Source organism: Larus michahellis, chromosome 5 (assembly GCF_964199755.1).
Source record: "Larus michahellis chromosome 5, bLarMic1.1, whole genome shotgun sequence".
NCBI lineage: Eukaryota > Metazoa > Chordata > Aves > Charadriiformes > Laridae > Larus > Larus michahellis.
In genome coordinates, this window is record NC_133900.1 from 54,008,181 (window position 1) to 54,032,207 (window position 24,027).

At 41.0% G+C, this 24,027-nt stretch overlaps 1 protein-coding gene across 5 annotated transcripts; it reads left to right on the forward strand.

The window, feature by feature from the left end:
- Nucleotides 1–1,163: 1,163 nt before the first annotated feature.
- TACC3 (transforming acidic coiled-coil containing protein 3) lies at nucleotides 1,164–21,636 on the forward strand. 5 transcript variants are annotated; one of them, XM_074587365.1, is made up of 16 exons: nucleotides 1,164–1,294; nucleotides 5,415–5,595; nucleotides 5,730–5,875; nucleotides 8,299–9,396; nucleotides 10,567–10,666; nucleotides 11,122–11,314; nucleotides 12,360–12,412; nucleotides 13,287–13,420; nucleotides 13,511–13,640; nucleotides 14,346–14,498; nucleotides 16,890–16,966; nucleotides 17,063–17,106; nucleotides 18,154–18,314; nucleotides 19,686–19,792; nucleotides 20,005–20,125; nucleotides 21,399–21,636. In XM_074587365.1, exons 2-16 carry the CDS (start codon nucleotides 5,416–5,418, stop codon nucleotides 21,462–21,464), a joined length of 2,763 nt encoding a protein of 920 aa, XP_074443466.1. In that variant the 5' UTR covers nucleotides 1,164–1,294; nucleotide 5,415; the 3' UTR covers nucleotides 21,465–21,636. The 5 variants fall into 5 exon arrangements, with proteins under 5 accessions (XP_074443466.1, XP_074443468.1, XP_074443467.1 ...); XM_074587367.1 differs by having other exon boundaries at nucleotides 13,511–13,622; XM_074587366.1 differs by lacking the exon at nucleotides 1,164–1,294 and adding an exon at nucleotides 4,158–4,175.
- Nucleotides 21,637–24,027: the final 2,391 nt, after the last annotated feature.

The window sequence follows — 24,027 nt, forward strand, 5'->3', positions numbered from 1 at the left end:
CAACCTCTCTACAGTGTCCTTTCAAGTAGTTGTAGAGAGTCATGAGGTCTCCCCTCAGCCTCCTCTTCCTCAAACTAAACAGTCCCAGCTCCTTCAATCGCTCCTCATAAGATTTATTCTCCAGGCCCTTCACCAGCTTCATTGCCCTCCTCTGCACTCGCTCCAGCACCTCAATATCTCTCTTGTATTGAGGTGCCCAGAACTGGACACAATACTCAAGGTGTGGCCTCACCAGTGCTGAGTACAGGGGGACAATCACCTCCCTCCTTCTGCTGGTCACACTATTTCTAATACAAGCCAGGATGCCATTGGCCCCCTTGGCCACCTGGGCACACTGCTGGCTCATGTTCAGCCGCTTGTCAATTAGAACCCCCAGGTCCTTTTCTGCCAGGCAGCTCTCCAGCCACACTTCCCCAAGCCTGTAGCGATGCATGGGGCTGTTGTGGCCCAAGTGCAGGACCCGGCACTTGGCCTTGTTGAAGCTCATTCTGTTAGCATTGGCCCATCGGTCCAATCTATCCAAGTCTCTCTGTAGAGCCTCCCTACCCTCATGCAGATCAACACTCCTGCTTAGCTTCGTGTCATCTGCAAACTTGCTGATGATACACTCTATGTCCTTATCAAGATCATCAATAAAGATGTTAAACAGAAATGGTCCCAAGACCGAGCCCTGAGGGACGCCACTTGTGACCGGCCGCCAGCTGGATTTAACTCCACTGACCATCACTCTTTGGGACCGCCCATCCAGCCAGTGCTTGATCCAGCAGATCGTATGCTCATCCAGGCCATGAGCCGCCAGTTTTTCCATGAGAATTCTATGGGGGACAGTGTCAAATGCAAAAGTTCTTTCCGAAGAACACCAAACACGCATTTTTCCCCCAGAACCGGCATGCGCTTCCCCAAGCGTGGGTCCGAAGCGGGCCGTGGCTGCCGGCCGCCCTCGGTCTGAGGCGTTCAGCCGTTGTTCCCCTCAGCGCGGCGCCATGACGAGCCGCGGACTACACTTCCCAGCATGCTCCGCGCGGGAGCACCCTCCCGCGGCGGCTCACCGGCGGCGGGTCGAGGCTGTCCCCGCCCCCCTGCAGGGAGCTTTTCTGATTGGCGGACGCGTTCCGAATGCCGCTTCCTCATTCGCGAGCCGGGTCGGACGTTGAAATTTGAAATCCTGTGGCGGTGGTGGAGGGGGCGCTGCCCGGTGGTGGCTGCAGCGGCGGTGGGGAGCTTCGGCCTGCCGGGTCCCGAGCATCGCCTCAGCCGAGCGCTCTGCGGGCTGGCACCCGGGCCCTGCTGGCAGGTAGGGGTCCTTTGGGGGGTGCCGGGGAGGGGGCAGCTCTGATCGTCTATGGAGCTGCGGGCAGCACCGTTCGCTGAGTTTGTGGGGGGGGACTCGGTGACCCCCTCTGTGAGCTCGGAGGTGGTGTAGGGCTGAGGTGGGGACACGACAGGCTTGGGGACTCCCTCTGTGAGTTTGGAGGTGGTGTGGGGCGGGGGGGGTGGGTGGGTCGGACAGGCTCAGCGACCCTGTCTGGGAGCTTGGGGGTTGTGTGGGGCTGGGGGGGGTACAGGACAGGCTCGGAGACTCGTTCTATGAGCTTGGGGGTGATGTGGCGCTGGGGGGAACAGGATAGACACCCCCCCCGTGAGCTTGGCGATGGTGTGGGGCTGGGGGGGGGAGGGGGGGCACAGGACGGGCTCAGGGTCCCCCCTCTCTGAGCTTCGGGTTGGTGTGGGGTTGGGGGAGGGGACGACGACAGGACAGGCTCGGGGGCCCCTTCTGTGAGCTTGGGGGTGTTGTGAGGCTGTGGGAGGAAGGAGAGAACGACACAGGCCCGGGGACCCCCTCTGCGAGCTTGGGGGTGGTGTGGGGCTGGGGGTGTGCACAGGCCCGGGGACCCCCTCTGTGAGTTTGGGGGTGGTGAAGGGCTGTGGACACACAGGACAGGCTCGGGGGCCCCCTTTGTGGATAGTGTGGGGCTGGGGGGGTACAGGACAGGCTTGGGGACCCCCTCTGTGAACGTGGGGCTGGAGGCAGCTTCTGTCGAGTGGAATCAGGGGCACTTTCGTGAGCTTGGGACCAAGACTTGGGGGGAACTTCTGTGAGTTTGGGGATGAAGCCGAGCCAGGAGCCTGGGGATTCCTCCATGAATTCGGGGGTGAGGTGTGGCTCAGGAGGATCTTGGAAGCATCTTTATGCGTTTTGCGGGTGATATGGGGCTAATGGGGACTCGGAGTTGCCTGTGAGTATGGGCGGGACGCACGTACGTGGGCACTTCTGTCTGGGGGCTGTATGGGGCTGAGGGGGGCTCTGGCAGCCTGGGCTGTCCGGGGTTGTTGAGCGCACCCCGCTGCCTTTCGAGGTGGGCAATGCGGGGCCCTTGTGGCTTAGGGTGACTCAGGGGTGTTGGGGGCACCCCGCTGAATTGGCGGCGGGGAGCTGGGGATTTTTGTTTGGGTGTGGTGGCTTTTGGCTTTTTTTTTTTTTTAATTAAAGTATGGCTAGGTGCAATGATAGGCAGGGACGGTGCTTTCCCGCAAAGCCTGCGAAGCCTTCCCCGGCCCGGAGGAGCCCCCCCGGTCGCCGCCTCCCACGTCCGCCGCCGAAGGCCAAGGCCATCTTTTGTTCCCCTGCGACGAGCTGCGGGCCCCGAGCGCCCGCTCCGGGGGTTAACGAGACCGGCTGGGCTGGGGATCGGAGTCTGCTGCCTCCCGGGCTTGGTTTTGGCTAAAACTGCTGCGAATTCTCCTTCCTCAAATGGTCTGCTGGAAGTCGGGTGACTTCTGTAGTCAGGGGAAGGTCGTGATTGTGAAGGAGTCGGTTAACCAGAAGAGTGTTTATTTGTTCTGAATTGGGATGTTTGTGCTAAATATATATATATATCTGTCACCTGTGTCAGTTTGTATAGAAACATTCACAGCAAATCCTAAGTTACTCTGTCCATCAACAAGTGCTCTGCATCTTAGCTGCTGGAGGAGTTCAGAAGGATAACTTAAGTAAAAAAATTCCATCTTTGCCCTGCGTGTTCAATTGCTTTTTTTAGACGTTTGAGACTACATTGGTGTTATGGATGTTGTGCCCCAGTGATTATTAAACAACAGGCAGTTGCTGTGAAGCTCTCAGTTTACAAATTATAGGTACCTGAGGTTTAATTATCTGATGTTATTGAATTTATGTTCAGAATGACAGACTGCTGCTTGTGCTTGGATAAATATTCTAAAACTAAGAGCAGTTTCACTTTTATGAACTTTGATTGACTATAGTGGGAAAATTGCAGCCCTTCACAATACTTGCATGCCTTGGACACTGACCTCTTTAATGAAAAAGAAAGCCTCTCTTCCCCTCTATCTTTAATACAGCTACTAGCTAATGAACTTGTGAAATAGCACTTAGATAAACTCTTGGTCGCAGATATTTTAAATAAATGCTGAATTAGTTTCAATGATTTAATCCTAGAAAGGGATTTGATTTTTTTTTTTAGATTTAATATATAAAATGCTGGATAAATGTGATATATGTATATGGTGTAAATTTATTGGGTATTTTAATGATCTGAATCTGCTTTAGCAATGGTGCACGAGTAGCTCAATGACAAACCCAAGAAAGTCTCCAAATGAACCTCTCCTGCTTATGGGGCTTGTTTTACAAGGTGTTGCCAACTTTTTCATGTCTCAGGCTTTGTTTCTAAAGTAATTGCAATAAACCACTATAGTCTGTAAAGATTCACTTGATCTGTTGTCTCAATTTTAGTTTGGAATGAAAGAAGGCAATGAAGTTCACTTCAAGCTGTATAACTTGTTTAATGTAAAAATACTTTATGTATAAAATAACTTGGGCTAAAGTATGAATATGATGAAGAATAAAGAAGAAATAGCTAATGTAGGCATGCTTTCCTTACCATGCTTCTGTAGCCATTGTTTGTGTTCCATTGCTGGTTAAAAGTGCTGTTGTTGGGTCACAGACAAAGCAGCTGGATTCGGTGGAGAATATGAAATGTGTGCAGAGGCTTAAATACAGAATATGTAAGGGCAATGAGATTGAAAACATGACTTAAAATTTTCAGTGTGGGTGTTCTTGTTACCTCTTTTTGACAATGAAGACAGTCATTTGGAGTCGTCCTCAGCTGATTTTTCTGGATTAATCTTGACTGCATGATGGAGGATGGAGAAACTATCTAAAGGTTAGCTGTCTGGTCAAATCAAGCATTTGAGATCATTTGGAATGGTTATCCATTGCAGAAAGCCAACAGTCTTGTCCACTTGATGATACTAATTGTCTTGCATAGGTGGTACAAGATAACACATCAGTTCTTATGTAAGAAATCGCTTTTAGTGGTTTGACAGTTAACTATGTTTCCCAGGCATCATCCTTCATGGACAGTGGTTATGCCTAGATCTTGCTTAACATGCCTTCTGTGCTCTGGTGCTTTTTTGGGGTTTGTCTGTTTCTGTTTTAAAGAAATATCATACCATCACTGGGTATTAATATTAAATAATTCTTTAAGAACAGCAGAGGCTCCAGTGGGAATAAAAGGTAGATGGAGTTCAAGTACCTACAGTGTTCTGTCTTGCCTGGATATTTGAAATGTGTTCTCTCTCCATTTCTAACTTGCTTTCATCCTTAATCTTAGATGTGATACAAGCTTTAGTTTCAAGTTCTTCATACTTGAAATACTAGTAAGATTAGATCAGCCTATATTGTCTACTAAAGCTTGTGCATGTCCAATGTAAGAACAATATTTAAGAAATACTTCTTTAACTTCAATTTTTTCAGATTTGCATATCAATAATGTCTATGCTGCCAAGGATTTTTAAGTACTATGTGTCTTACAAAAGCAGCACGTGCTCAGACAGTGTGCAAAAAAGCTAAATGATTTTATCCAGGACTCTGATCCCAAACACACCCTAACCAACCAAATTTGGTTTTGCTGTTTGCTGATTACAATGCAGTAATGAGACCATGTGAAGAAAATAGAGAAATGATTGTCATCAGCTCCTTGCAAAAGCTGTAATTTTGCTTAGCTAGATGCCATATTACAAGACACATGACTATATGTCACTACTGGCTTTAAGGGGTTAGTAATGAAGAAGCTTGCAAATAACAGAGCTACCTTTAAAGAAAGGGCAGTTTAATTAGTAAGGTTATAATGTTAACTGTGGAAAGGATAATATCAACAACTAACTTCCTAGACCCCTAACAAAAGCCAAGGGGCCGTGCAGTGCTGCATTTAGATGCTCTCAGAGTCTTTTGAGATCCGACTAATCACATGAAGATTTTCAGTATTTGTAAAACATCTTTTGAAGCTGCTAATCTTTGCTAGCCAGTGCCAGGCTTCCAACTTCTTCCATTATCTGAAAGTGCATCTGGTGGACCACACCCTCTCATTCATGCCGCAATGTTGTATGTGTTGATGTTCTAGAATGAGTCTGCAGATTTTAAACGCAGAAAATGGAGAAAATGGAGGAAATGTCAATGATGATCTAACAGCGGAAGACTGTGGCTTTTTCTTCGCACCACCGGAACCTACAGGGAGACCTTCCATTCTACGCCTGTCCCAGAAAGAAAACTTGCCACCAAAAAGTGTGGCGAAAGCTATGAAGGTAAACTTTTGCTTTTATCTTGATTATATTCTTTTGCCTTCTATGATCTCTGCTACTGAATGCATATGCTATTTGGAGCTTGAAAATATTGTGGTGTTCATATTCTTCCTTTCCCCCCTGCCCCTTTCTTAAAGGTAACCTTTCAAACTCCTCTGAGAGATCCTCAGACTCGAAAAATCTTAAGTCCTACTATGACAGACAAACTTGAGACCACTTTCACTCTTGATGATTCCAGTGCAGCCTTGGCGGATGATCTTTTATCTGCACTCGTCAATGTTGAGTAAGTAATGTATTCAGTGCTAATAGTATTAGCAATATGGGACATACTCAAGTTGATTTTTTTCCCCCCATTATAAACCTGTATAGTTAAAATGTAATTTTGTATTTTATAACAAGACCTAAACTGCACAAAAGGACCAAAATTAATGCGTACTTTGATATACAAACTCTTTTTCAAAGATGAAAGTTTCTTAAAAGTAATGACATTTATCTTGGTTGTAATGTCGAATACTGAACTCTAACTTCTCAGTAACTGATTTCATAGAAATAATTTATATAGATAAATAGTTTGAGAGAAGAGACTCGTTAGGCAGAGAATACAAAACTGTTTCCTACAGTAAGGTTTTGATGTGAGACTACAACTATTCTGAAGCTAATCCTTAAAGCTAAGCCTTAAAATTTCTCTTGTATGTTAACTAAGGTTTTATCTCTTCAGATTTTCTCCTTAAGATACATCTTCTGAAGGGTTAGCTTGAATTGACACCTTGAGTCAATGAGCATTAAGATTAAAGAAAAACTAGCAGCACGAAATGAATATAACATCAATTCCAAGTACGAACAAGTTTGTGCACCTTTAAAGTCTAGCAGCCTTGGTCTCCAAAGTAGCTCATGGTGGCTGTCTGGAGTGTTCCAATTTGGGGTTTTGCAACTCTCCTTTACTAGAAAGGTTGTTATAACAGTTTAATAAAACAGTGTTATGACAATGTGATTTAGTAGGTCTCAATGCATGTATTTTGTTAATGACTTTTTTTAGCTCCCTTTTAAACTTGTATAAACATCTGACATCTATAATTCCCAGTGGCAAGAAGTCTCAGATCTTAGCTTTGTCTTCTGCAAGGAAATGCATCTTTTTGCTTGTTTTTTAACTACCCGGTACTTTCATTTGACCCCTATTCTTGTTTTTGGGAAGGGGAGAAGGGAGGAAGATGGGAATTCTTAAATGTTCTTTAAATGTAATGGTTTGCTTCAGTTGTTAACTTGCATGTATACTCTAGCTTAGAAAAGTACTCAGCTACCCACCGCAATTTTTAAATCGCTTAATTGCATTTATGCCCCAAACTTATTGCTCACGTGAATAACTGAAGATTTAGTACATGTAAGGTTCAAGTGAGTTAAAAGGGCTATCACCAAAATGGTTTTAGTTGGTGAATAATTATGTATCAAGATGTTGCGTTTACTGTACATATCCTTTCTAGTTTTAAAATGTAAGTATCTGTAGCAAATAAACTAAAGGACTGGGTGTTGCTGAAGGGTGTCACTTTCGACTAGTCTCAAGTAATTCAAGTCTCAAGCAGGTGTCTTGCTCTTGGCTGGCATTTATTAGGTTAAACACTGGAGGAGAAAGGGAGGGGCCTGAGTAGTTGAACAAGCCTGGGGCTGAACTATTGCAGGGGAGAGGCACTCAGACCGGGTGAGAAGGACTTCCTGAACTCTTATCTCCCGCTTTTGCTTTCGGGTTTATCAAAGTGGTGTTTTTCGTGAGTGGCTTTTAATCATGTTCTGTTCTACGGCAGATATGGATGGCACAGAGAAATAAATAACTCTATGAACAGACAAAACAATGGGAGGAAATCCTGTTTCAGGAAGTAATGGTTTAACTCTCTGTGGTCTGAGGCTAAGCCTCAAAAGTTGAGTAGAGTTTGGGGAAATAAAGTGGAGAGCAATAACTTGTAGAATACTCAGCAGTAGTGAGTACACAAACTTTTTCTTTATCCTGTTTCATCTGCTAGAGAATCTTACCTTTCTCTTACTGGAGAAGTATTTTCTTATATAGCACTTTGCTCTTCAGATTTGCTGTTGTACAGAGTTTAGAGTGCCTGAAGTCCAGGTTCTGTTTTGATATGTAGGCCCTCATAGATGAAATGTTGGTGCATACTTTCAGGGGAAAAAAATATCTGCCAGAATGACCAGGCAAAGTAACAACTAGAATGGGAGAACCTGAATCATGACTGAGTTTGGTCCTAAACTTGTGAGTCTGTCATGACTCATGGATGAATCTACATGAAGAGGTACTACTAGTTATGCCTGTGTTTGAGCTACTTTCTGTTAATAACTCCCAGGTGATGTATATTTCACTGTCTAGTGAAATAGAAATGTCCACATGCTGTAGTGAGTAAAGCAGTCTCCAGTGATGACTGGCATAAGGTAAAATAGCTGTGTAGAACAGATAGCTTAAGAATACTGACTAGCTTCAAGGACTAATCTCGCTATAGTTCATGTGTACCAGTGCTCATAACTTTTGATTGTTTAGATGGCAACTGAATTCTTGCCATGATGATATTCTTTTGCTGTCAGCTGCTTTATGTCAAAAAAATCAGATTACTCTGAGCGTGGAAAGCTACTTGTGCAAGTATCTTTCTAAAAATGATTTCAAATGATGTCTAAAAAATAGCTATAGCATGTGTCATCTTTTTTTAAATGCAGCACATGTCAACAAAAGACTGAAGCTGAAGCAAACAATACAGTGATAAATACACTAATGCCAGAGAAAGTCAGCGCGGCTCCTTACCCAGATGATGAGATGCCAGTGAAGAGTCGAGGTTCCTACAATCTTGATTTTGATAACTTAAATGACATCAATCCTTTTCAGAGTTCAGTGCAGTTGCAGCATTCACCTGGAAATCTGCATCAGTCTCCTGTAAGAGTATCTATCAGCCCTGAGAAAACCTCTGAAAAAAGTAATAATTCTCTTCTGTTGGATGATACAGCTCCCTTTGCTTCAAGCACAGCAAGTCCAGAGCGTTCAAGTGAAGAAGGGAAGACTCTTGTCTCTGGAAAAGAATCTGTATTGAGAGAGCTGGAGTCTACCAAATCCAAGCTGTCCCCTAAGCAAGCAATTGGTGATCCTGTGCAGGATGTGAAGTCTGTTTCCACAGACATAAGCCAAATCAATAATTCAGTGAGATTAGCAGAAGCACCTACACCTCCTGTATGCTTATCTGGCAACTTAGGTCCCAGTAGTTCTGATGTAACTAATTCTTCTAAAACTGGAGAATCGAAGCTTCAGAATATTTTGGTAGCAGAAGAAGCCTCTGCAGAAGAGTCAAAGCCTGCAGAAGACCTGTCTGTCTCCAAAGTGGAACTTGCAGAAAAGCCTGGTGTCACCAAGACTGGACCAGTAAAACTGGAATTTGACTTTGATAATGCCACTGCTAGAAAGCCACCTCCTAAGAAGCTAGGTAAAAGACCTGGAATTAAACCGCCTTCCAAAAAAATTCCAATTACCAAAACAAAAACAGAGAATACTGAAGCGCAAAATAAAAGTAATGTGGAAGATGAAATCCCTGTTCCCAAAGCATCTTATAAGGTTGACTGGGACAAACTTGATGATCCAAACTTTAACCCGTTTGGAGGAGGCTCTAAAATTTCCAGCTCACTCAAGTGTTCTAAACCTAGCCCTCAGAAAGCTCAGCTGCAAGAGGAGCAGGGTAGTACATCATCAAGAAGTGAGCTTCTTCCAGTGGAGCAGGATAACAGACCAACTACCTGTGAAACTCTTGGGAAAAGAGAACCCGAAAATTTGTAAGTAAATCTAGCTGAATGCAGAAGCACCTTGAACTCACGTGAAGAAAAGATAGTTATATGGTGTCTGTAGCTGATTCCTATCTCCTTGACTTCTTCCCTCTGAGGTTGTCTCAGCCTGTTGCACAATGTAACCTTTAACATAATATGTTGCAACAGCAAATATCTCATCCGGGATCATCTCATCCTGAGATGGCTAGCTCTGGGCAAAAGGTGTTCTTAAATCTGAAGGAATGGAAGGCAATAGGCTTATATGGGAGGAACATTAGTACCTTGGTCAAGTGGCTCTTCCCCACTCCTTCAAGATTAGAATAAAATGTGGAGAATTAAGTGACTTCTGCTGTTTTTCAAAAAACAGGTAAGTAGGCAGTAGCATTGCACATCATGCAGTGCATGAAGGGACTAGGCAATTCTGTTCTCTGCTGAGTGTCCTGCCTGAATTCTGAGGTGCTGTTTCTTCCTTTCATGTTCTTGGTATCTAAATGCTATCTCCAATAAAAAGGCTTGTCACCAAAGTTGCATTTTTTTTTTTGGCACTGCATAAAACTTTTTATTTGAGAATGGGAGATGTTGTGTTGTCTTTCCTAGAAAGTCTAGCTGCTAAAATATCAGCATTACTGTAGACAGCTAGGTGCTTACCAGAACTAGACTGGCACAAGATGCTCATTTGACAGAAATGTTTGCTCTCTTGCTCCCTGTGTAACATGATCAGCTGCTGTTTACCAACTTGAAAAGTTAGTGCTGTCAGCAGTGACTGAAGTATAGAACTTCTCTAAAAGTTCTGCAGCTTATACCAATAATCACTACATTACTTTGGGAAGAGTAGCAGGCTCCTTGTTATTCTGTTCACAATTAAACAAAAAGCCTATCTTTAATTAAAAAATAATGGGCTCAACAAATGGAAATCAGAGAACAGTGTTAAGTGAATAGGAATAAGTGATACTGATGTGACTTTCTGCTTCCCAGATAGCACTGCTTCTTATGGAGGGAGAGCTTTCTGTCACTTATGTTGTCACCAGGCAAGATAGTGAATTTACATCCCCACCCTCAAAGCTTCCTGTACTACAGCAGTAGAAACTCTAAACCTTACTTTAAGTGCTTCAGTATATCTAGTAAATAGAATACAGAACTGTCTGTATGACTTGGATTTTGATTTTTTTTTTTCTTTAGGGAAATCAGCAAACAGAGTGTGGTAGAAGACAAGCCAATAGCTCAAGAAGACAAGCTAGAAGTTAAAGCAGAAGCTGAACTTCCAGGAGAGATACCTATGGTAAGGTATAGGAAAGATGACCAGTTCTTACCAAATTGTTCCATGAAAGAGTTCTTTGACTTAACCTTATCAAACATGTGTTTGACAAGGTTATTTTGTCCAGGAACTAGTGTTTTGATGCATCTTCATCAGCTCTAAATGAATATCAACTGTGCAGACTTGTTTTTTGAAAGTAACATCAGAGACAACCAAATTGGTGCCTTGGTATTTAGTATCTTTTTTGATCAGCAGTCACATAGAAGGACAAACATAAGGGTGTGGACTCTAAAAAAGTGACTCCTGTATAATATGAGCTGTACTGAGTGTTGGTAGTTCAGTTTCTATGCCTGTGAACTCTTGGGTTTTATGCTGGCTGCCCAGATAGTTTGCGACAAACCAATTTCATCGTTATTGTGACTTTCATTGCATTTAAATCATTATTTTAACAGTAAAAAGGATTGTGTTTTTCTCATCAGGAGAAGCAAATGAGCCCATCTGAAATGTCTCCAGCTAATGTCCCCCCTCAAGATAATTTGGTTTCCGCTGACAGTGGAAAAAAGTCAATGTCTGCAGAAGAAATTAAACCTAGTTCCCACAGAACTGAAATAACAGCAGATGAGCAGACGACTAGCACTGAACCTGATGAGCTCTTCAGACCATCATCAGAAGGTAAGGGCATTTCTTTAGAACAGACTGGAACGGTATTGATATAATAACCTCTGTGTAGGTATTTCTCTACTTCATTTTTGTCATTGATTCTGTTGGGTTTTTTTGTCTCACTTTGCTTTTCTGAAAGGACTGTAAAACCTACAACCCTATCAGGGGTGGGAAATTACCTAAGCTTATTTCTAACTTTCTCTGGATTAAGCTAAATTCAAAAATCTGGCTATTAGTGTTCAGCTGCCTGGAAGGATGAAATTTAGGCTGGTACAGAAACAATTAAGAGTTTCAGTGGCAGCTTTCTCTGCTGGAAAAAATGGTCCCTTAAAATCACTTCTGGTATTAAGCACTTTAAATTGAGAGCACTAGAGCTATGCAACTGCCTGTATTTGGGTCCTGTAGATTACTACAGGCCTTAGTGCTACTTGAATGCTGATTTCATATTGCAGTGTGGATGGTCTTTCTTCACTTGCATGCCTGTCTTGAAAGCTTGCTTTATATAGTAAACTTACATAGCTGTGACTTAACCACCTGGAAGGGTTATTCCTTGTAGGAGCACTGTGTGGAAGGATGAGCAAATGACTGCAGTGCAGTCTATCACTTCTCTTAATACTTGAGTGGAATCACAGCATTGAGAAATGTCTATAACTTCATTGTCCATATCTGAGTTGTGTGCTAATTTTAATGGTGAGATTGCCAATCTTGTTCTTTTATGGGGCATTGTATAAAAGAGTAGAATATCTGAGTGTGCTTGCCACTTTAACCATAGAACAACAGATGTTCTTCAACTGTGTGTTAAATTCTACATGTTCTTACAGGTATTTGGGGACAAATGGAAGCTGTAAGTTTGTTTAGCTTAGAAATCTTAGCCTGTTTTATTTTATTTTCAGGTCCAGATAGAAAGACAATATTTTTACTAAGTGAAAAACTAGAGCTTGTGGCACGGGAGCAGGGATTTATTTGCATATACCTATTTGTTTCTGCCTGCGGGTGCTTGACTGTAAGGCAATATAAGAATATTGTGTCTTGATTGTATCATTTCTTTCTTTTCCAGTTCTAGGAATGGGTATAGAAATAGACTATCTAGAACAGTTTGGGACTTCATCAGTAAGTATGACATTGAAATGTTTTGTTTGCCTCCCTGGCAGAGGGGAGAGGAAAGGAAAACAAAAAACTGTCAAGCCTTAAATGTTTTCATGAGATATTTTGAACTTGCCCACAGAAATACAGGTTCTATTCCAGAGGAATGTGTTTACAAGGCTGGGCAATGGGTGGTGGTGGAAGGAATAGTTATAAGCAATTCTGCTAAGGATCTTATGGTCTTATGCTTTCAGTTTGTGAAGGTGATATTTTTCTTTAATAGTGGTGAAACTGAGATGGATGATGTTTCAGCTCTCTGCTTGCCAAACTGCAAGAACATAATGCTTTGAAAGCTCAGGATCATTGTTTTGAAAATATTTTTTTTCTAAGCTCTTTTGTTTTACAGGCAGTTTCAGGAAATCTGTCTTTAAATTGGGCATGTCATGTTTCAGTTAGTTCGGTGTAGTTACTCTTTCTCCTACTTTGGTGTGGAGCAGGGGTGGCTCTGGATACATTGTGAATACACTGAACTGAAATTGTTTTTTGATTGTGCTGTGTTTGTCCTTATTGTTGTATGAGCAAAGACAGAATGACATGCAGTGCTCATTCACCTTTAAAAAACTATCTTTCCCTTCCAGTGTCTTCTGCTGGTTTTGAATAGTTCATTATATTTGCCCTTTTGGTTCTGTCTGTGAGCAGATTGAGTTTGCTTGATATTACATAAGGATTTAAGTGTGTGGGCACTGAATTTTCTTACGCAATTTTTCTCCTGAGAACAATGCTCTGGCCACTGAAGAATAGGCTCACCCTCTCTCCAGAGGATTATTTATGTGTGCGTGTGGGATGTGTGTGTTGCGCTATGAAGTGGCATATCTGCCATTTTATGCCTCTTTCCCCTCAGTTCAAAGAGTCTGCCTTGAGGAAACAGTCGCTGTATTTGAAGTTTGACCCTCTGTTGAGAGACAGTCCGAGAAAACCAATTTCTGGTGCTATTGAAACAAATACGAATATCATGACAACTCCACTTCAGTGTGGGTAGGTATTGACTTGGTCTAGGCTGTAATACATAGCTGTACAAAGAAAGGCAGTGCTTGAATATAATGGTGTATGTCTGTTCGCTTTTAGTCCTGTTGCTGATTTAAGTAAACTGCTTGAGGAAGCTGAAAAGCCTGCAGTGAGTCTTCAAAATGAAGAAAAACCAAAAGGACTAGATCTTCTGGGGACATTTACAACTTCTGTAAGGGTGTCTGGAATGGTAACAGGTTTCATGTTGATATTTTGGGGAAGGGATTGGCTAGGTTCTGGACTTAAGACTTATGCAGCTATTCTAAGGATTGCAGAATGCTTAATGCTAATTTAAACTGTTATCTTAAAAAAAAAAAGGTTGGATACGCATTTATATCAGAATTGAACTTTTTGACGGACGTAATTTTCTTAAGTATTAATTTTTTTTGTGGAAGCTGGGGGCATTGCACATGATCTAGGAGAACTTGAGTTTTTTTAAGAATGCTTTAATCAAGCAATCATTTTCATGCAGTCGAAGCCACAAAATTAAGACAAGCTTGTATTTTTAATTGCACTGCTGGGATGAAAAGCACTTCTTTGATTTAAACTTGATGCTGTATGGTTTAAGGCTTATACTTTAAAAAGCCTTTTAAGAACAGATCTGCACGCAGCAGTTCATCCTGAAACGGTGCCTCTCTTACTGGTGGGGAACAGTGTGGTGTCATCTGCTTTGTTTCATAGCTATATGAAATATAGCAGTTTCTGTTATACCTTACAGATAACTACATAGTAGAGATCTACAAAGTAAGAAAGTTATTTTACTTAAACACCCAAAATACCTCCATAACTTTGTTACCATATGTTGACTTACTATCAAATACCCTGCATACAGCAATTTATAGGCATGAAAACCGGAATCTGTTGAAACTCTACTTTTTTTTTTTCTTCCTCACAGGAAACAGATCCCCTAACTGTAGACTCCCTGCCTACTGATGTTCCTCCACTCCCTCTTGCTGCTTCCACAAACACTGCAGTGGATGCTATTATAGATGTGCTAAAATATAGCCAAAATGACATGGATGCAGCTGTTGAGCTGGTTAAAAGAGAGGTACGGTCCAAAGCAGAACTCTGCATAGTCTTGAAAGTCCCTTGTGTCTAGCTTATCTGGTACAAATCTCTCTACTTGGTAATTCTTTCCAGCTTACTTGACATAGGCATCTTGTTCTGAACAAGAACTTGATAGGAGCAGTAGGTATAGAACTCTTCAGAGCGAATATCTAAGGAAATATGGTAAACTTCACTATTAGTCCGTCAGCTTCTGCCTTAGAAGTGGTCAGTATTAAAAAGCATTCATTATCAGATGGAATGGTTAGGCTTAATATCAGTGATCTGAATACTCTTTATTAAAGTAAGCAGGAAATACCTGTTCTTTCCAATGGGAGGGTTATGCTTCTTCTGATACGATTACTTCCTTAAAACAATACAAAACTGTAATGCCAATTCAGCGCAGTGATCAATTTTTGTTGTGAGGTGGGGAGGCACAATAGTATGTCCAGCTTATAAAATAAAAGTGAGATCTAGAGCTCGCTGGAGGAGAACAACATTAGTGGAGGAGGGAAGAAGTAGTCAGTGGGATTTCAAGCATATTCTGTAGCTATATCACTACAGAAATTGCTTTTGAACTCCCTTCTTAATGATGCAAGAAGAGTTAGGTATCCACTCACTTAAAAATATTTGAGTATTTGATTCATTATGGCTTCTGGGTTATGTAACCTTATATATACTAAATAATGTAAGAGGGAATACCTTAACATAAATGTCCTTAAAGCTAATGAAGTCACTTCAAAATTAGCTTCAGAAGAAAATGGAACATTCAAAATTCCTTGCTAGCTATACTGCAGGTAGTGACAAAAAGGATACCAAATGGAGATGACCTGTGATTATTTGCTGCTTAAGTTATTCTCTCCCTTTAAAGTACAAAGATACTAGCTTTTCTACAAGTAACTTTTCCTTTCTGTCACTTAGGAGGATGGTTTTATGCAGCATGTTGTCTAGTATAGGAAAACAAGTGCAGCTTTGACAGGGGACAGCTTTTAGTGGATTGATCTAAAATGAAGACTGTATATAATAACAGGGAGTAAAGCTTGTAATATCTTAAAATTAATGCTCTGATCTCTAGTTTCAAAAAACTATTTTGAACATGCAAACCTAGTTGTAGCAAGACAGGTGTGACTGGATGGCTCCAGCTGTGTCACTTAAACAAATAAAAATTCTTGGAATTACTGTATTAACCTGAAAGGAAGACAGACTAAATTTTAAGATTGCTTTTTGGTGAAGCAACTCAAGGAGCTGGGGGGGAACCCAACCTATTTACCTTCAGGGCAAATACTGTACTTCATGAAGCATGCTTTTTTGGGTCTGCTTGACCCATTTCTGTTGAGGTTGCAAACAAAAGTTTCTAACAGATTTCCATCTTCCTGCACTTTTGCTCTTGTAACACATGTTCTGGCCTAACTATTGTTAATTCTTTCTCTTTATATTTCGGTACATTCTTTTTTCACTTGTGCCCCACTTCCTGTCATCTGAAATATTACAATACATCTAAAATAAGTTTACTCTAAAATAAATACTGAAAATCAGTGTACTACAGTATATTGTGCAACTTTGAGAGGGAAATCAGCTGTAATGAGCTGCTCTCACCTTCTCTTTTTTGAAAATCCAGGTTGTTTTATGTATTTTGGGCCTCTGTTGTCATTGAAGGTCTCCCATGCTGCAGTCAACTATCAGTGTTATAGTTCTTGAAAGAAACTATCTATCAATGACAAAAACTAAGTAGAAAACTAAGTTTATGGAATTTGCACCAAGTATTTAGCAAAGAGCGCTTATACTGCTTTATGCTGTTACCGTGAGCTCTGGTTTAATTCAGCTGATGTGAAATAGGTATGGTTATTCTTAAAAGAACTGAAGTATCTTTAAATTTGGAAACACGGTAGGGGGAGGATTGAGTATGGAATATAAATTATTCCAAACAGCAATTTGATCTTGGCTAGAATAGGCTTCTGGTATTTGCTCTTTTCTATATTGAGATTAGGAGATTTTTGTTGCTTTTTTTGTCTGCCTCGTAAATAAAAAGGGAAATATATGTCCCTTCAGAGAATATTAATTCTTGAGAGAACATAACTGGCACAGGAATAATGATCTACATATATGATGAGTAAGAGTAGCCAAGAGATTGACTGAGTTGACTCTGATTTTGCCATTTGAAGAGATAGTAATAACATTGAGTGGGAATTGTGTATGTGGAATCTATTTATCAATCTGCACCTTATTTTACTCAAATTTGTAATGTAACACTTAATTTTGATTCTGTTAAGCAGTTATAACTTATTTTTCTCCATATCAAGTTATAAGTATACCTTAGCTGCCCTTCAGACTGTTCTGAGTATCAAATCTTGTATCTCTTCCTGTGCAAGAAATAAAGGTTTGTTTTCCCTCAAAGGTTGAGGAGAAACAGTTGGAGACTCAGGAATGGAAAAAGAAGTATGATAAGCTTCATATGGAATACAAGGAAATGGGGTATGAATCTGTCCTGACTTTTATTTCTGCTTATTTATTCCAGCTTCTTTTTCTAACTTAATTTCAACATTTTCTTCATGGTTTTTTTTTTTTTAGAAAAATAGTTGCTGAGTTTGAAAGTACAATAACACAAATGATGGGTAAGTTCCATATTTACACTTTGAGTAGCTTGGGGGTGAGCGGGGCGTGCTTAGCCTAAGGTTACTAACTGAAGTTAGTACTCTTTCACTTCTGCTATCATTAATATTTCAAGTGCTTCCAGAGTGAGCGTAAGGTTTCAGACAAGGTAGAATGACACTTTTATGAATATGCATAAAGACATGATATCACTTGGTAGATAATGATGACTTCCTCAGTCAGACATGAACACATCTAACTTTTTCTTATTCTTCAGTGGAGTGTGAGCTATTGGTTTATAAAAACTGGCAGATTCAGTTGTCTGCACCTCGTGTTTAACTGTTTACTATCTGACCTCATTTAAGTGATAAGATGTCCATATAAGTTCTTGCTGGACAGATCTGGCCCTTGCTTTGGTCAAATTTGTGGCTTCAAGGCTAGGAAGACATCACATGAAACTTGTTTGTATAGGTACGTTCTCCTAGTTCAAAGCTGAATAGCCACATCTATGCCTTACTTAATATTCAGTCTCCTTAAAGAGCTACATTTATGTCAGCTTTTTTGTGCTTTATGTTTATGGGAAACATAACTCAGGTGTGCTAACAAAAACTTGTCCTGAAAGAATTTGCTATGCTGGTCTGGCTTGTTATCCCAGTCTCCTTCAGATCTTCTAGCTATTGTGTATATTTAATGAAAACAAATATTTTCTGATTCTTTGCTTCTGTCACAACATTTGAGGCTCCTGTTAAACTCAAGGGTACTATTGTGACTACGTTGCAGGAGAAACAATGCTTTAGGCAAGCACTTCATAGTTGGTCTTTCATGGCCTTAGGGTTGGTGTGAGGTAGTATGTAGCAAATAAAGAGAATATGACTGCTTCCTTAAAAGCAAAGCTATGGTGTCCTTTCAGAGGAGAGACTACATTATGAAGCCCTTTGAAACCATTTGGTTTTTTTTCCTTAAGGGGAAGAAGTGAAGATGTGGGGGTTTTCTGTCCATACTATGGAACTAGTTTTATGCTAGTGCAGTAACTATCATGAGTCTAACCCTGTTAACTCCACTTTCTTTAGAGGATGCTCAGAAGCAGAAGGAACTTTCAAAGAAAGAAATGCAGAAAATGGTGGAAGAGAAGCAACAAGCTATTTCAGACTTGAACTCTATGGAGAAATCTTTTTCTGAACTCTTCAAACGATTTGAAAAACAGAAAGAAGTGCTAGAAGGTTACCGCAAAGTAAGATGCTATAATGTGAATAATATTCTTCCAAGATATATGAGACAGTGCAGAGGAAATGATGAATTTCTAGAGCAGACATTAATTAGCTAGTGTAGGCATTACCTGTAAAACCAGGTGCTAAGTTGCTGTTTGTTTAAAGATTTAAAAAAAATACTGGTTTGTTATATTTAGTGGCTGGCTTAAAGTATGATAATGATCTCTGTTAGAAGCCAAAGTTTCTCCAAACAGAAGAATGAGCTGTTTCTTGCTGCATGCATATCACTTTTCTGTTAATTGTAGAGACAGTGTCATGTAGCAACTGCTGCATAAGGGCAACTTTTTTCCCCTTCATTATGTTGAATGGATGCTGAAGAGGATTTGTTATTCCAAGTCAAAATGATAATAGTTTATTGGGCATTATTTAGCTTAAAAAACCCCTCCAACTTGGTAAAGTTAGGCCTTTGTTCTGCAGCATTTTTAGAGACTGGAGGAATGAAGCTAATGAGGAGCACAAGCTATGGTTTCTTAATGCACAAAGTGCATAAAAACTAATTCAGTTGATGTTTAGAAAAAGTGCCTTCAGATTTTTTTCCTTCAGTTATCCTTTAATGTCTGTTTAATCAAAGTTAGAATTCTCCTGTTAGGTTTCATAGCAGTCTAGGTTTGAGAAACAGGAATAATGTCTGTGTTGTACCTTAAGCTTCTGCTTTACTAACACATCAAGCTTCCTTCATCTTGTGTCCCTTCTGTCTCTACACCCTAAATTTGGAAGCCCTTTCACTAGCACAGAGTTAAAACATCACTTGGAAACAGTTGCTAAATTCAAGACCTGGAATTAGTAGGGAGTCTTAACACTTGTTTGTTTCAAACAGTTCCAACTTACTTATAATAGCTAATACAATAAGGTGTCATACTGTCTGTGCCTACCAAGGTAACTTTTTTGCTGTTAATGTTGGATTCATTTACGTTGGGGTCCAAAGCCTGAATCTTTCCATGGATTCTCTGAAGTAGCTGGACTTCTAGTTATTCTTAGGACAATTGCAAGCTAAGACAAAGCTGATTTTTAAAAAAAAAAACAAAACAAGAAAAAATCCCTCCCCCCAAAAAAAACCTGCTTAGTGACCTTTCCCCTTTAGCAAAGTTTGTTACCAAATAAACAGTATATTGGGAGGGAAATAGGATGAATAAATCTTGGGTTGCAAAGTTAAGAGAGTTGAAAGGGAGATCTTTAGTCCCTATGTAGGTCTATGGGCTTTCACAGTTGTTCCTCTTACTCTGGTGAGGAAATACTGCCATTTTGGTGTAGTCAAATAGCCCATTTGTGAAGTGAGAGACTCTTCCATCTACTACCACATAAAAAGCTAACTAAGCTGCTTGTTTTTGGGACAGAATGAAGAAGCTCTGAAAAAATGTGCTGAAGAATACCTGGCTAGAATTAAAAAAGAGGAGCAGAGATATCAGGCGCTAAAAGCACATGCTGAAGAAAAGCTGCGTCAGTAAGTACCGTGTCAAGAAGCCAAATACTGGGAGTGAAATAAATAGTTTTCACAGTTGCTGCAAAATGTGGTTGACTAATACCAAAACCTGGCTTAAAACACTTTTTTTTGTTTGGGGATTAATCCAAAGTACAAGCATCTGGTGCAATTCTGTGAACAGTTTTGCTGTGCTGCCTGAAAGGAATGTAAACACCGTCTTGCTTATATTTCAGAGCAAATGAGGAAATTGCTCAGGTACGAAGCAAAGCTAAATCGGAGACTGCAGCACTGCAAGCCAGTCTCCGCAAAGAACAAATGAGGATCCAGTCTTTAGAGAGGACCCTTGAACAAAAGGTTAGTCAAAATGCCATGGGTGAGTCTCTTCAAGCTATTGTCTTGTACAAGGTGGTTCTCGACCTGGTCTCAGCGCTAGAAATAGCCATGCGAACTGTGCTGGTTTTGATGGCTGCTGTCCTGGTAGGCTTTGGGGAAATAAGCATTGAAACTTATGGCATAACTGTATTATGTTGAGACTCAACTGTTTGTTTAGACAGTTTGGAGCAAAAGGTTTGTTCCCACAGTGAAGTGATCAATCCAGGCTACTGTGTCAGGAGGTTATCTAAACTACTGAAGGAGACAGTGATTTAGAACTCTAACATGACCCAGAGCAGAATCTGGGAAAGAATCTTGAATTAATTTTCTGGTTTATCTTGTTCATAAACATGATTTGTAAGCTATTAGCACTTGTACAGAATCTCTTGTATTGACTGAACTTTCAATATTGTTCAGACTGTTAATCCTTGTATTTTGTATTGTTTCATATTGCATAGATAAAGTCTTAGAATGTCTTGTAAAGGCACACTTGGTCTCCTGTGTTAGAACCCTTCAAAGGAAAAAGCGTTTTGAGGGTTAAAAGTGATATTGCTGGAAATGTGTGCTATTAGTTTTACTGCAGTATGGCTGTATCTTTGCCAGCATTGAAGACTCAAAAATAGATAATGCTGATGCATTCCTGTTAGGGGAAAAGTCCTGTGTTTGTGTTAGTCTTCAGGCTTATGGCTAAGGTTTGCATAGCTGAGGAAACAGTAGCCTGTTACTGGAGAGATAAGCCACTTAACACAGAACTAGTTTTGTTCCTGTTATAAATACATAACACTTTATGTTACTTCCTATTAAAATGGCTTGACCAGGTAAGGAATAATACAAACTGAGAATTATTGCCATGTGTCAGTAAAAGTATGGAGGCGGCATCTTACAGAGTTGTCATCTTATGAAGATTAAAATCTAAACTGTCACTATCTTGATTTTCAGTGTATCTAATAAAAAGACTTTGAGTCTGATAAGTCCTATTTCCCTAGATCGGTTGATCTCCATGTATAACAGTATAACCTGGAAGAAGTATGGACAGTATAGTGGATTCTGTCTCACTTCCTGAGGCTCTTAACCTTAGATGTGACCTTCTACAGAGTTGACTGTCCTTGAGAGCAAATTTGCTCTCAAGTAAGAGTAAATGGACACTTTATTCCATGTCTTGGCAAAAGTGACTTGTTGTGACTCAGATCCCTATGTGGATATAGCACAGCTTAGGCATACCTGAAACTCACTTTTTTTTTCCTGTCTTCAACAGACTAAAGAAAATGATGAACTGACGAAAATCTGTGATGACTTGATCTTGAAGATGGAAAAAATTTGATAGCTTAACTGTTTTGTAAATATGTCTAGTTTGACTTCCTGTCTTGTGTGTTCACTTTTTTAATTGTGTATGTGCGGAGAAAAATAAAACTCAAGTTGCACTTGTCTTGCCTATTATTGGCTGTATCTTCTGTAGAAAATTTCAATAAACTGAAGTTTGGTTGCCACTTCCAGTAGGTAGCAGTGTCTTGCATCATACTTTCACATGTCACTCAAAGGAAAAACTTTTAGTCGTCTCGCCCTCAGTCTTTTCCCTGTGTAAGAACACCAGGGTTCTGTACTCATGACCTGGCTTTGCTAGTGAGGGTCAGGATGGGTCATTGTTGCTATTGTGCTCTTCCTGCTCTCTCATTTAATCAAAACATTCCCGAGTTACAAGATTGCAATAAAACTTGACCTTTCACAAATGCTATAAAGTATTTAATGATGTAAAAAAAAAAAAAAAAAGTGGAACTTCAGTTGTGGTTTGGTTGTGTGGTGTTTTGTTGGGTTTTTTTTTAAGGGGAGCTGGATTGATTCTACTTTTATCAACAAGCCCAGCAGAGTACTGAATAGCAGGACAGACTGCTTGCTACTCTGTCTCCATTATTATTTTTTTTTAATGTTGCTAGACTGTCGGATGCTACTGACTTTCCCGTTGCCTGCAATGGAAAGCCTTGAGAGGTATAGGCTGCAGGTCACGGGTTATGATGGAGTCAGCTTTAATGAGGGCAACAGCAAACATCTCAGATAAGGTGCTATTATCTAACAGACATTAACAGGATTGTCTCATTGCAAGCTACAGCTTTTCACTTCTAATATTAATGGGAGGTCATTCCCTCACTTGCCTGACTAGTAGCTGGGCCTTCCTCTCAGCAGGGCTGTTGCTACTGGGGATGCTCTTAGCTGTACTTGGAGCCCTTCCCTTATATGTAAAGGTAGTCTCCCAGGGCAGGTAGAGAAAGGAGTAGCAGGGTTTAGGAGTCTGGAGTCTACTCCTCAGTTATGTAGCTCAGTATTGTTGTATGTGTATTGGCAACTGTATGTAGCAGCAACCATCCTATAGAGCAGAGCAGGTCTATGGTAATTAGCATGCTACAAGCTTATGATATGTGGGGTTTTCTTTCATTCCTGCACTGGGAGTGTCAGTATGACATCGGTAGCAAAAATATTGAGTTGTGCTGCTGTATTTTTTTTTTTAAGTTATAGCTTAGGAAATTTCCAGAATAACAGAAAAAATTAGTAACTGAACAGAGTGTACCAAAACAAAATTAACTCCCTGCCTCAACTTCAGATAGCAGGGATTTCTCAAGGCTGTGTCTTGGGATGTTCCTTTGTATACAGACTGAACTATACGGATGAGAAATCTTGTATTTGGTCTAATTTGTGAACTGTCTTGGCCGTGTGTGTCAATTATGGGAGCTGATTTCTATTAAAGTCCTCAAAGAGTACTGAGGTTGCAGGCTGATGTTAGCCTACAATTAGATATGGTTCAGTGTAAAACCACAAAGGTTAGGCCTGCGCTTTCCACCCTGATCACCTCTGGGCTGTGATGAGCTGGACAAACCCGTCTAAGGGAAAGGATGTCGACTGGATGAAACTGCTGTTTTGCAGTGGATCAGTGTGCTGTGCAGGTTCACTATGTACATCTTGCACAAAAAGAGGGGTAGAAAAGGGCAGAGCGCTTCAGCAGAACCCCTGGGTAGATTAATGCAAAGCTGAACGTGCATTACTCACTCACTTTATAAACTTGCGTTAGTAGGGATAAGCCTGCAGTGCTAAATCTTTCCACAAGATGCAGCTGCTGCTCTTTGAAATACTGGCTGTGCTAGACTGGGCTGCGCTTCAGTGTGTTGCAGTGGCGGAGATTGTCCCTCTTTGCTGTAGTTGTGCCTAATGCTAATAAGACAATTTTTTTCATAGATTCCTCTTGGAAAGGACAAAGAGCTGCAAAGCGACGTATGCCAGCAGACTGCATGTAAATAGTGACAATGCTAGTTTTTGTGCTATAGGTGCCAAAGTGTACTTTGCCCTGTGTGCGCCTTTAGACAACTGCTGCAATAAGGGAGCACTGGGATCTTCCTCGCCTTCCTTTATTCCTCCAGGGTGAAATGGCTTTCTCTAATTCCCTCTGGTTTTTTACTGTTTATGCAGAATATCTCTGGGTGAATATTTGCTGGGTGAAGGGAAGAGAGCTGCTAGGTGGAGAAGGGGGGAGATTTTCAACCTATTTTGTTCTGGTGCTTGAATATAGCAGCCTTACAGACACACCGTCCCCAGTCTGCTGATGGGGGTGGATACAGAAGTCGTCATCCAGTAGAGACCAGCACACCAGATACAGGTGCTATGGTAGTGTTGGTACCTGACAATTCTCATTGAACCTGGTATCACACGTTATCAAGAATTACTCCTTGTGTGGCCAGTTATTGCCTGTTGATATTAGATATTGGAAATTGCGCTTCAGCGTAGTGATGAAAGACAGCAGCACACTGTACGTCTGCTGTAATCTGACCGCTGCCTGGGAAACCTGCCTCAGGGCTCTCCTGTTTGCTGCTTGCGTCAGTACTTACAAGAAAAGTGACAGT

What these genes read in the sequence shown, in the direction of transcription:
- TACC3 (XM_074587365.1), top strand. Translation starts at nt 5,416, where the DNA reads ATGAGTCTGCAGATTTTAAACGCAGAAAATGGAGAAAATGGAGGAAAT. An exon ending in AAAAGAGAACCCGAAAATTT is followed by an intron (nt 9,397 to 10,566) that starts GTAAGTAAATCT and finishes TTTTTTCTTTAG; the next exon opens with GGAAATCAGCAAACAGAGTG. An exon ending in TTGAGCTGGTTAAAAGAGAG is followed by an intron (nt 14,499 to 16,889) that starts GTACGGTCCAAA and finishes TTTCCCTCAAAG; the next exon opens with GTTGAGGAGAAACAGTTGGA.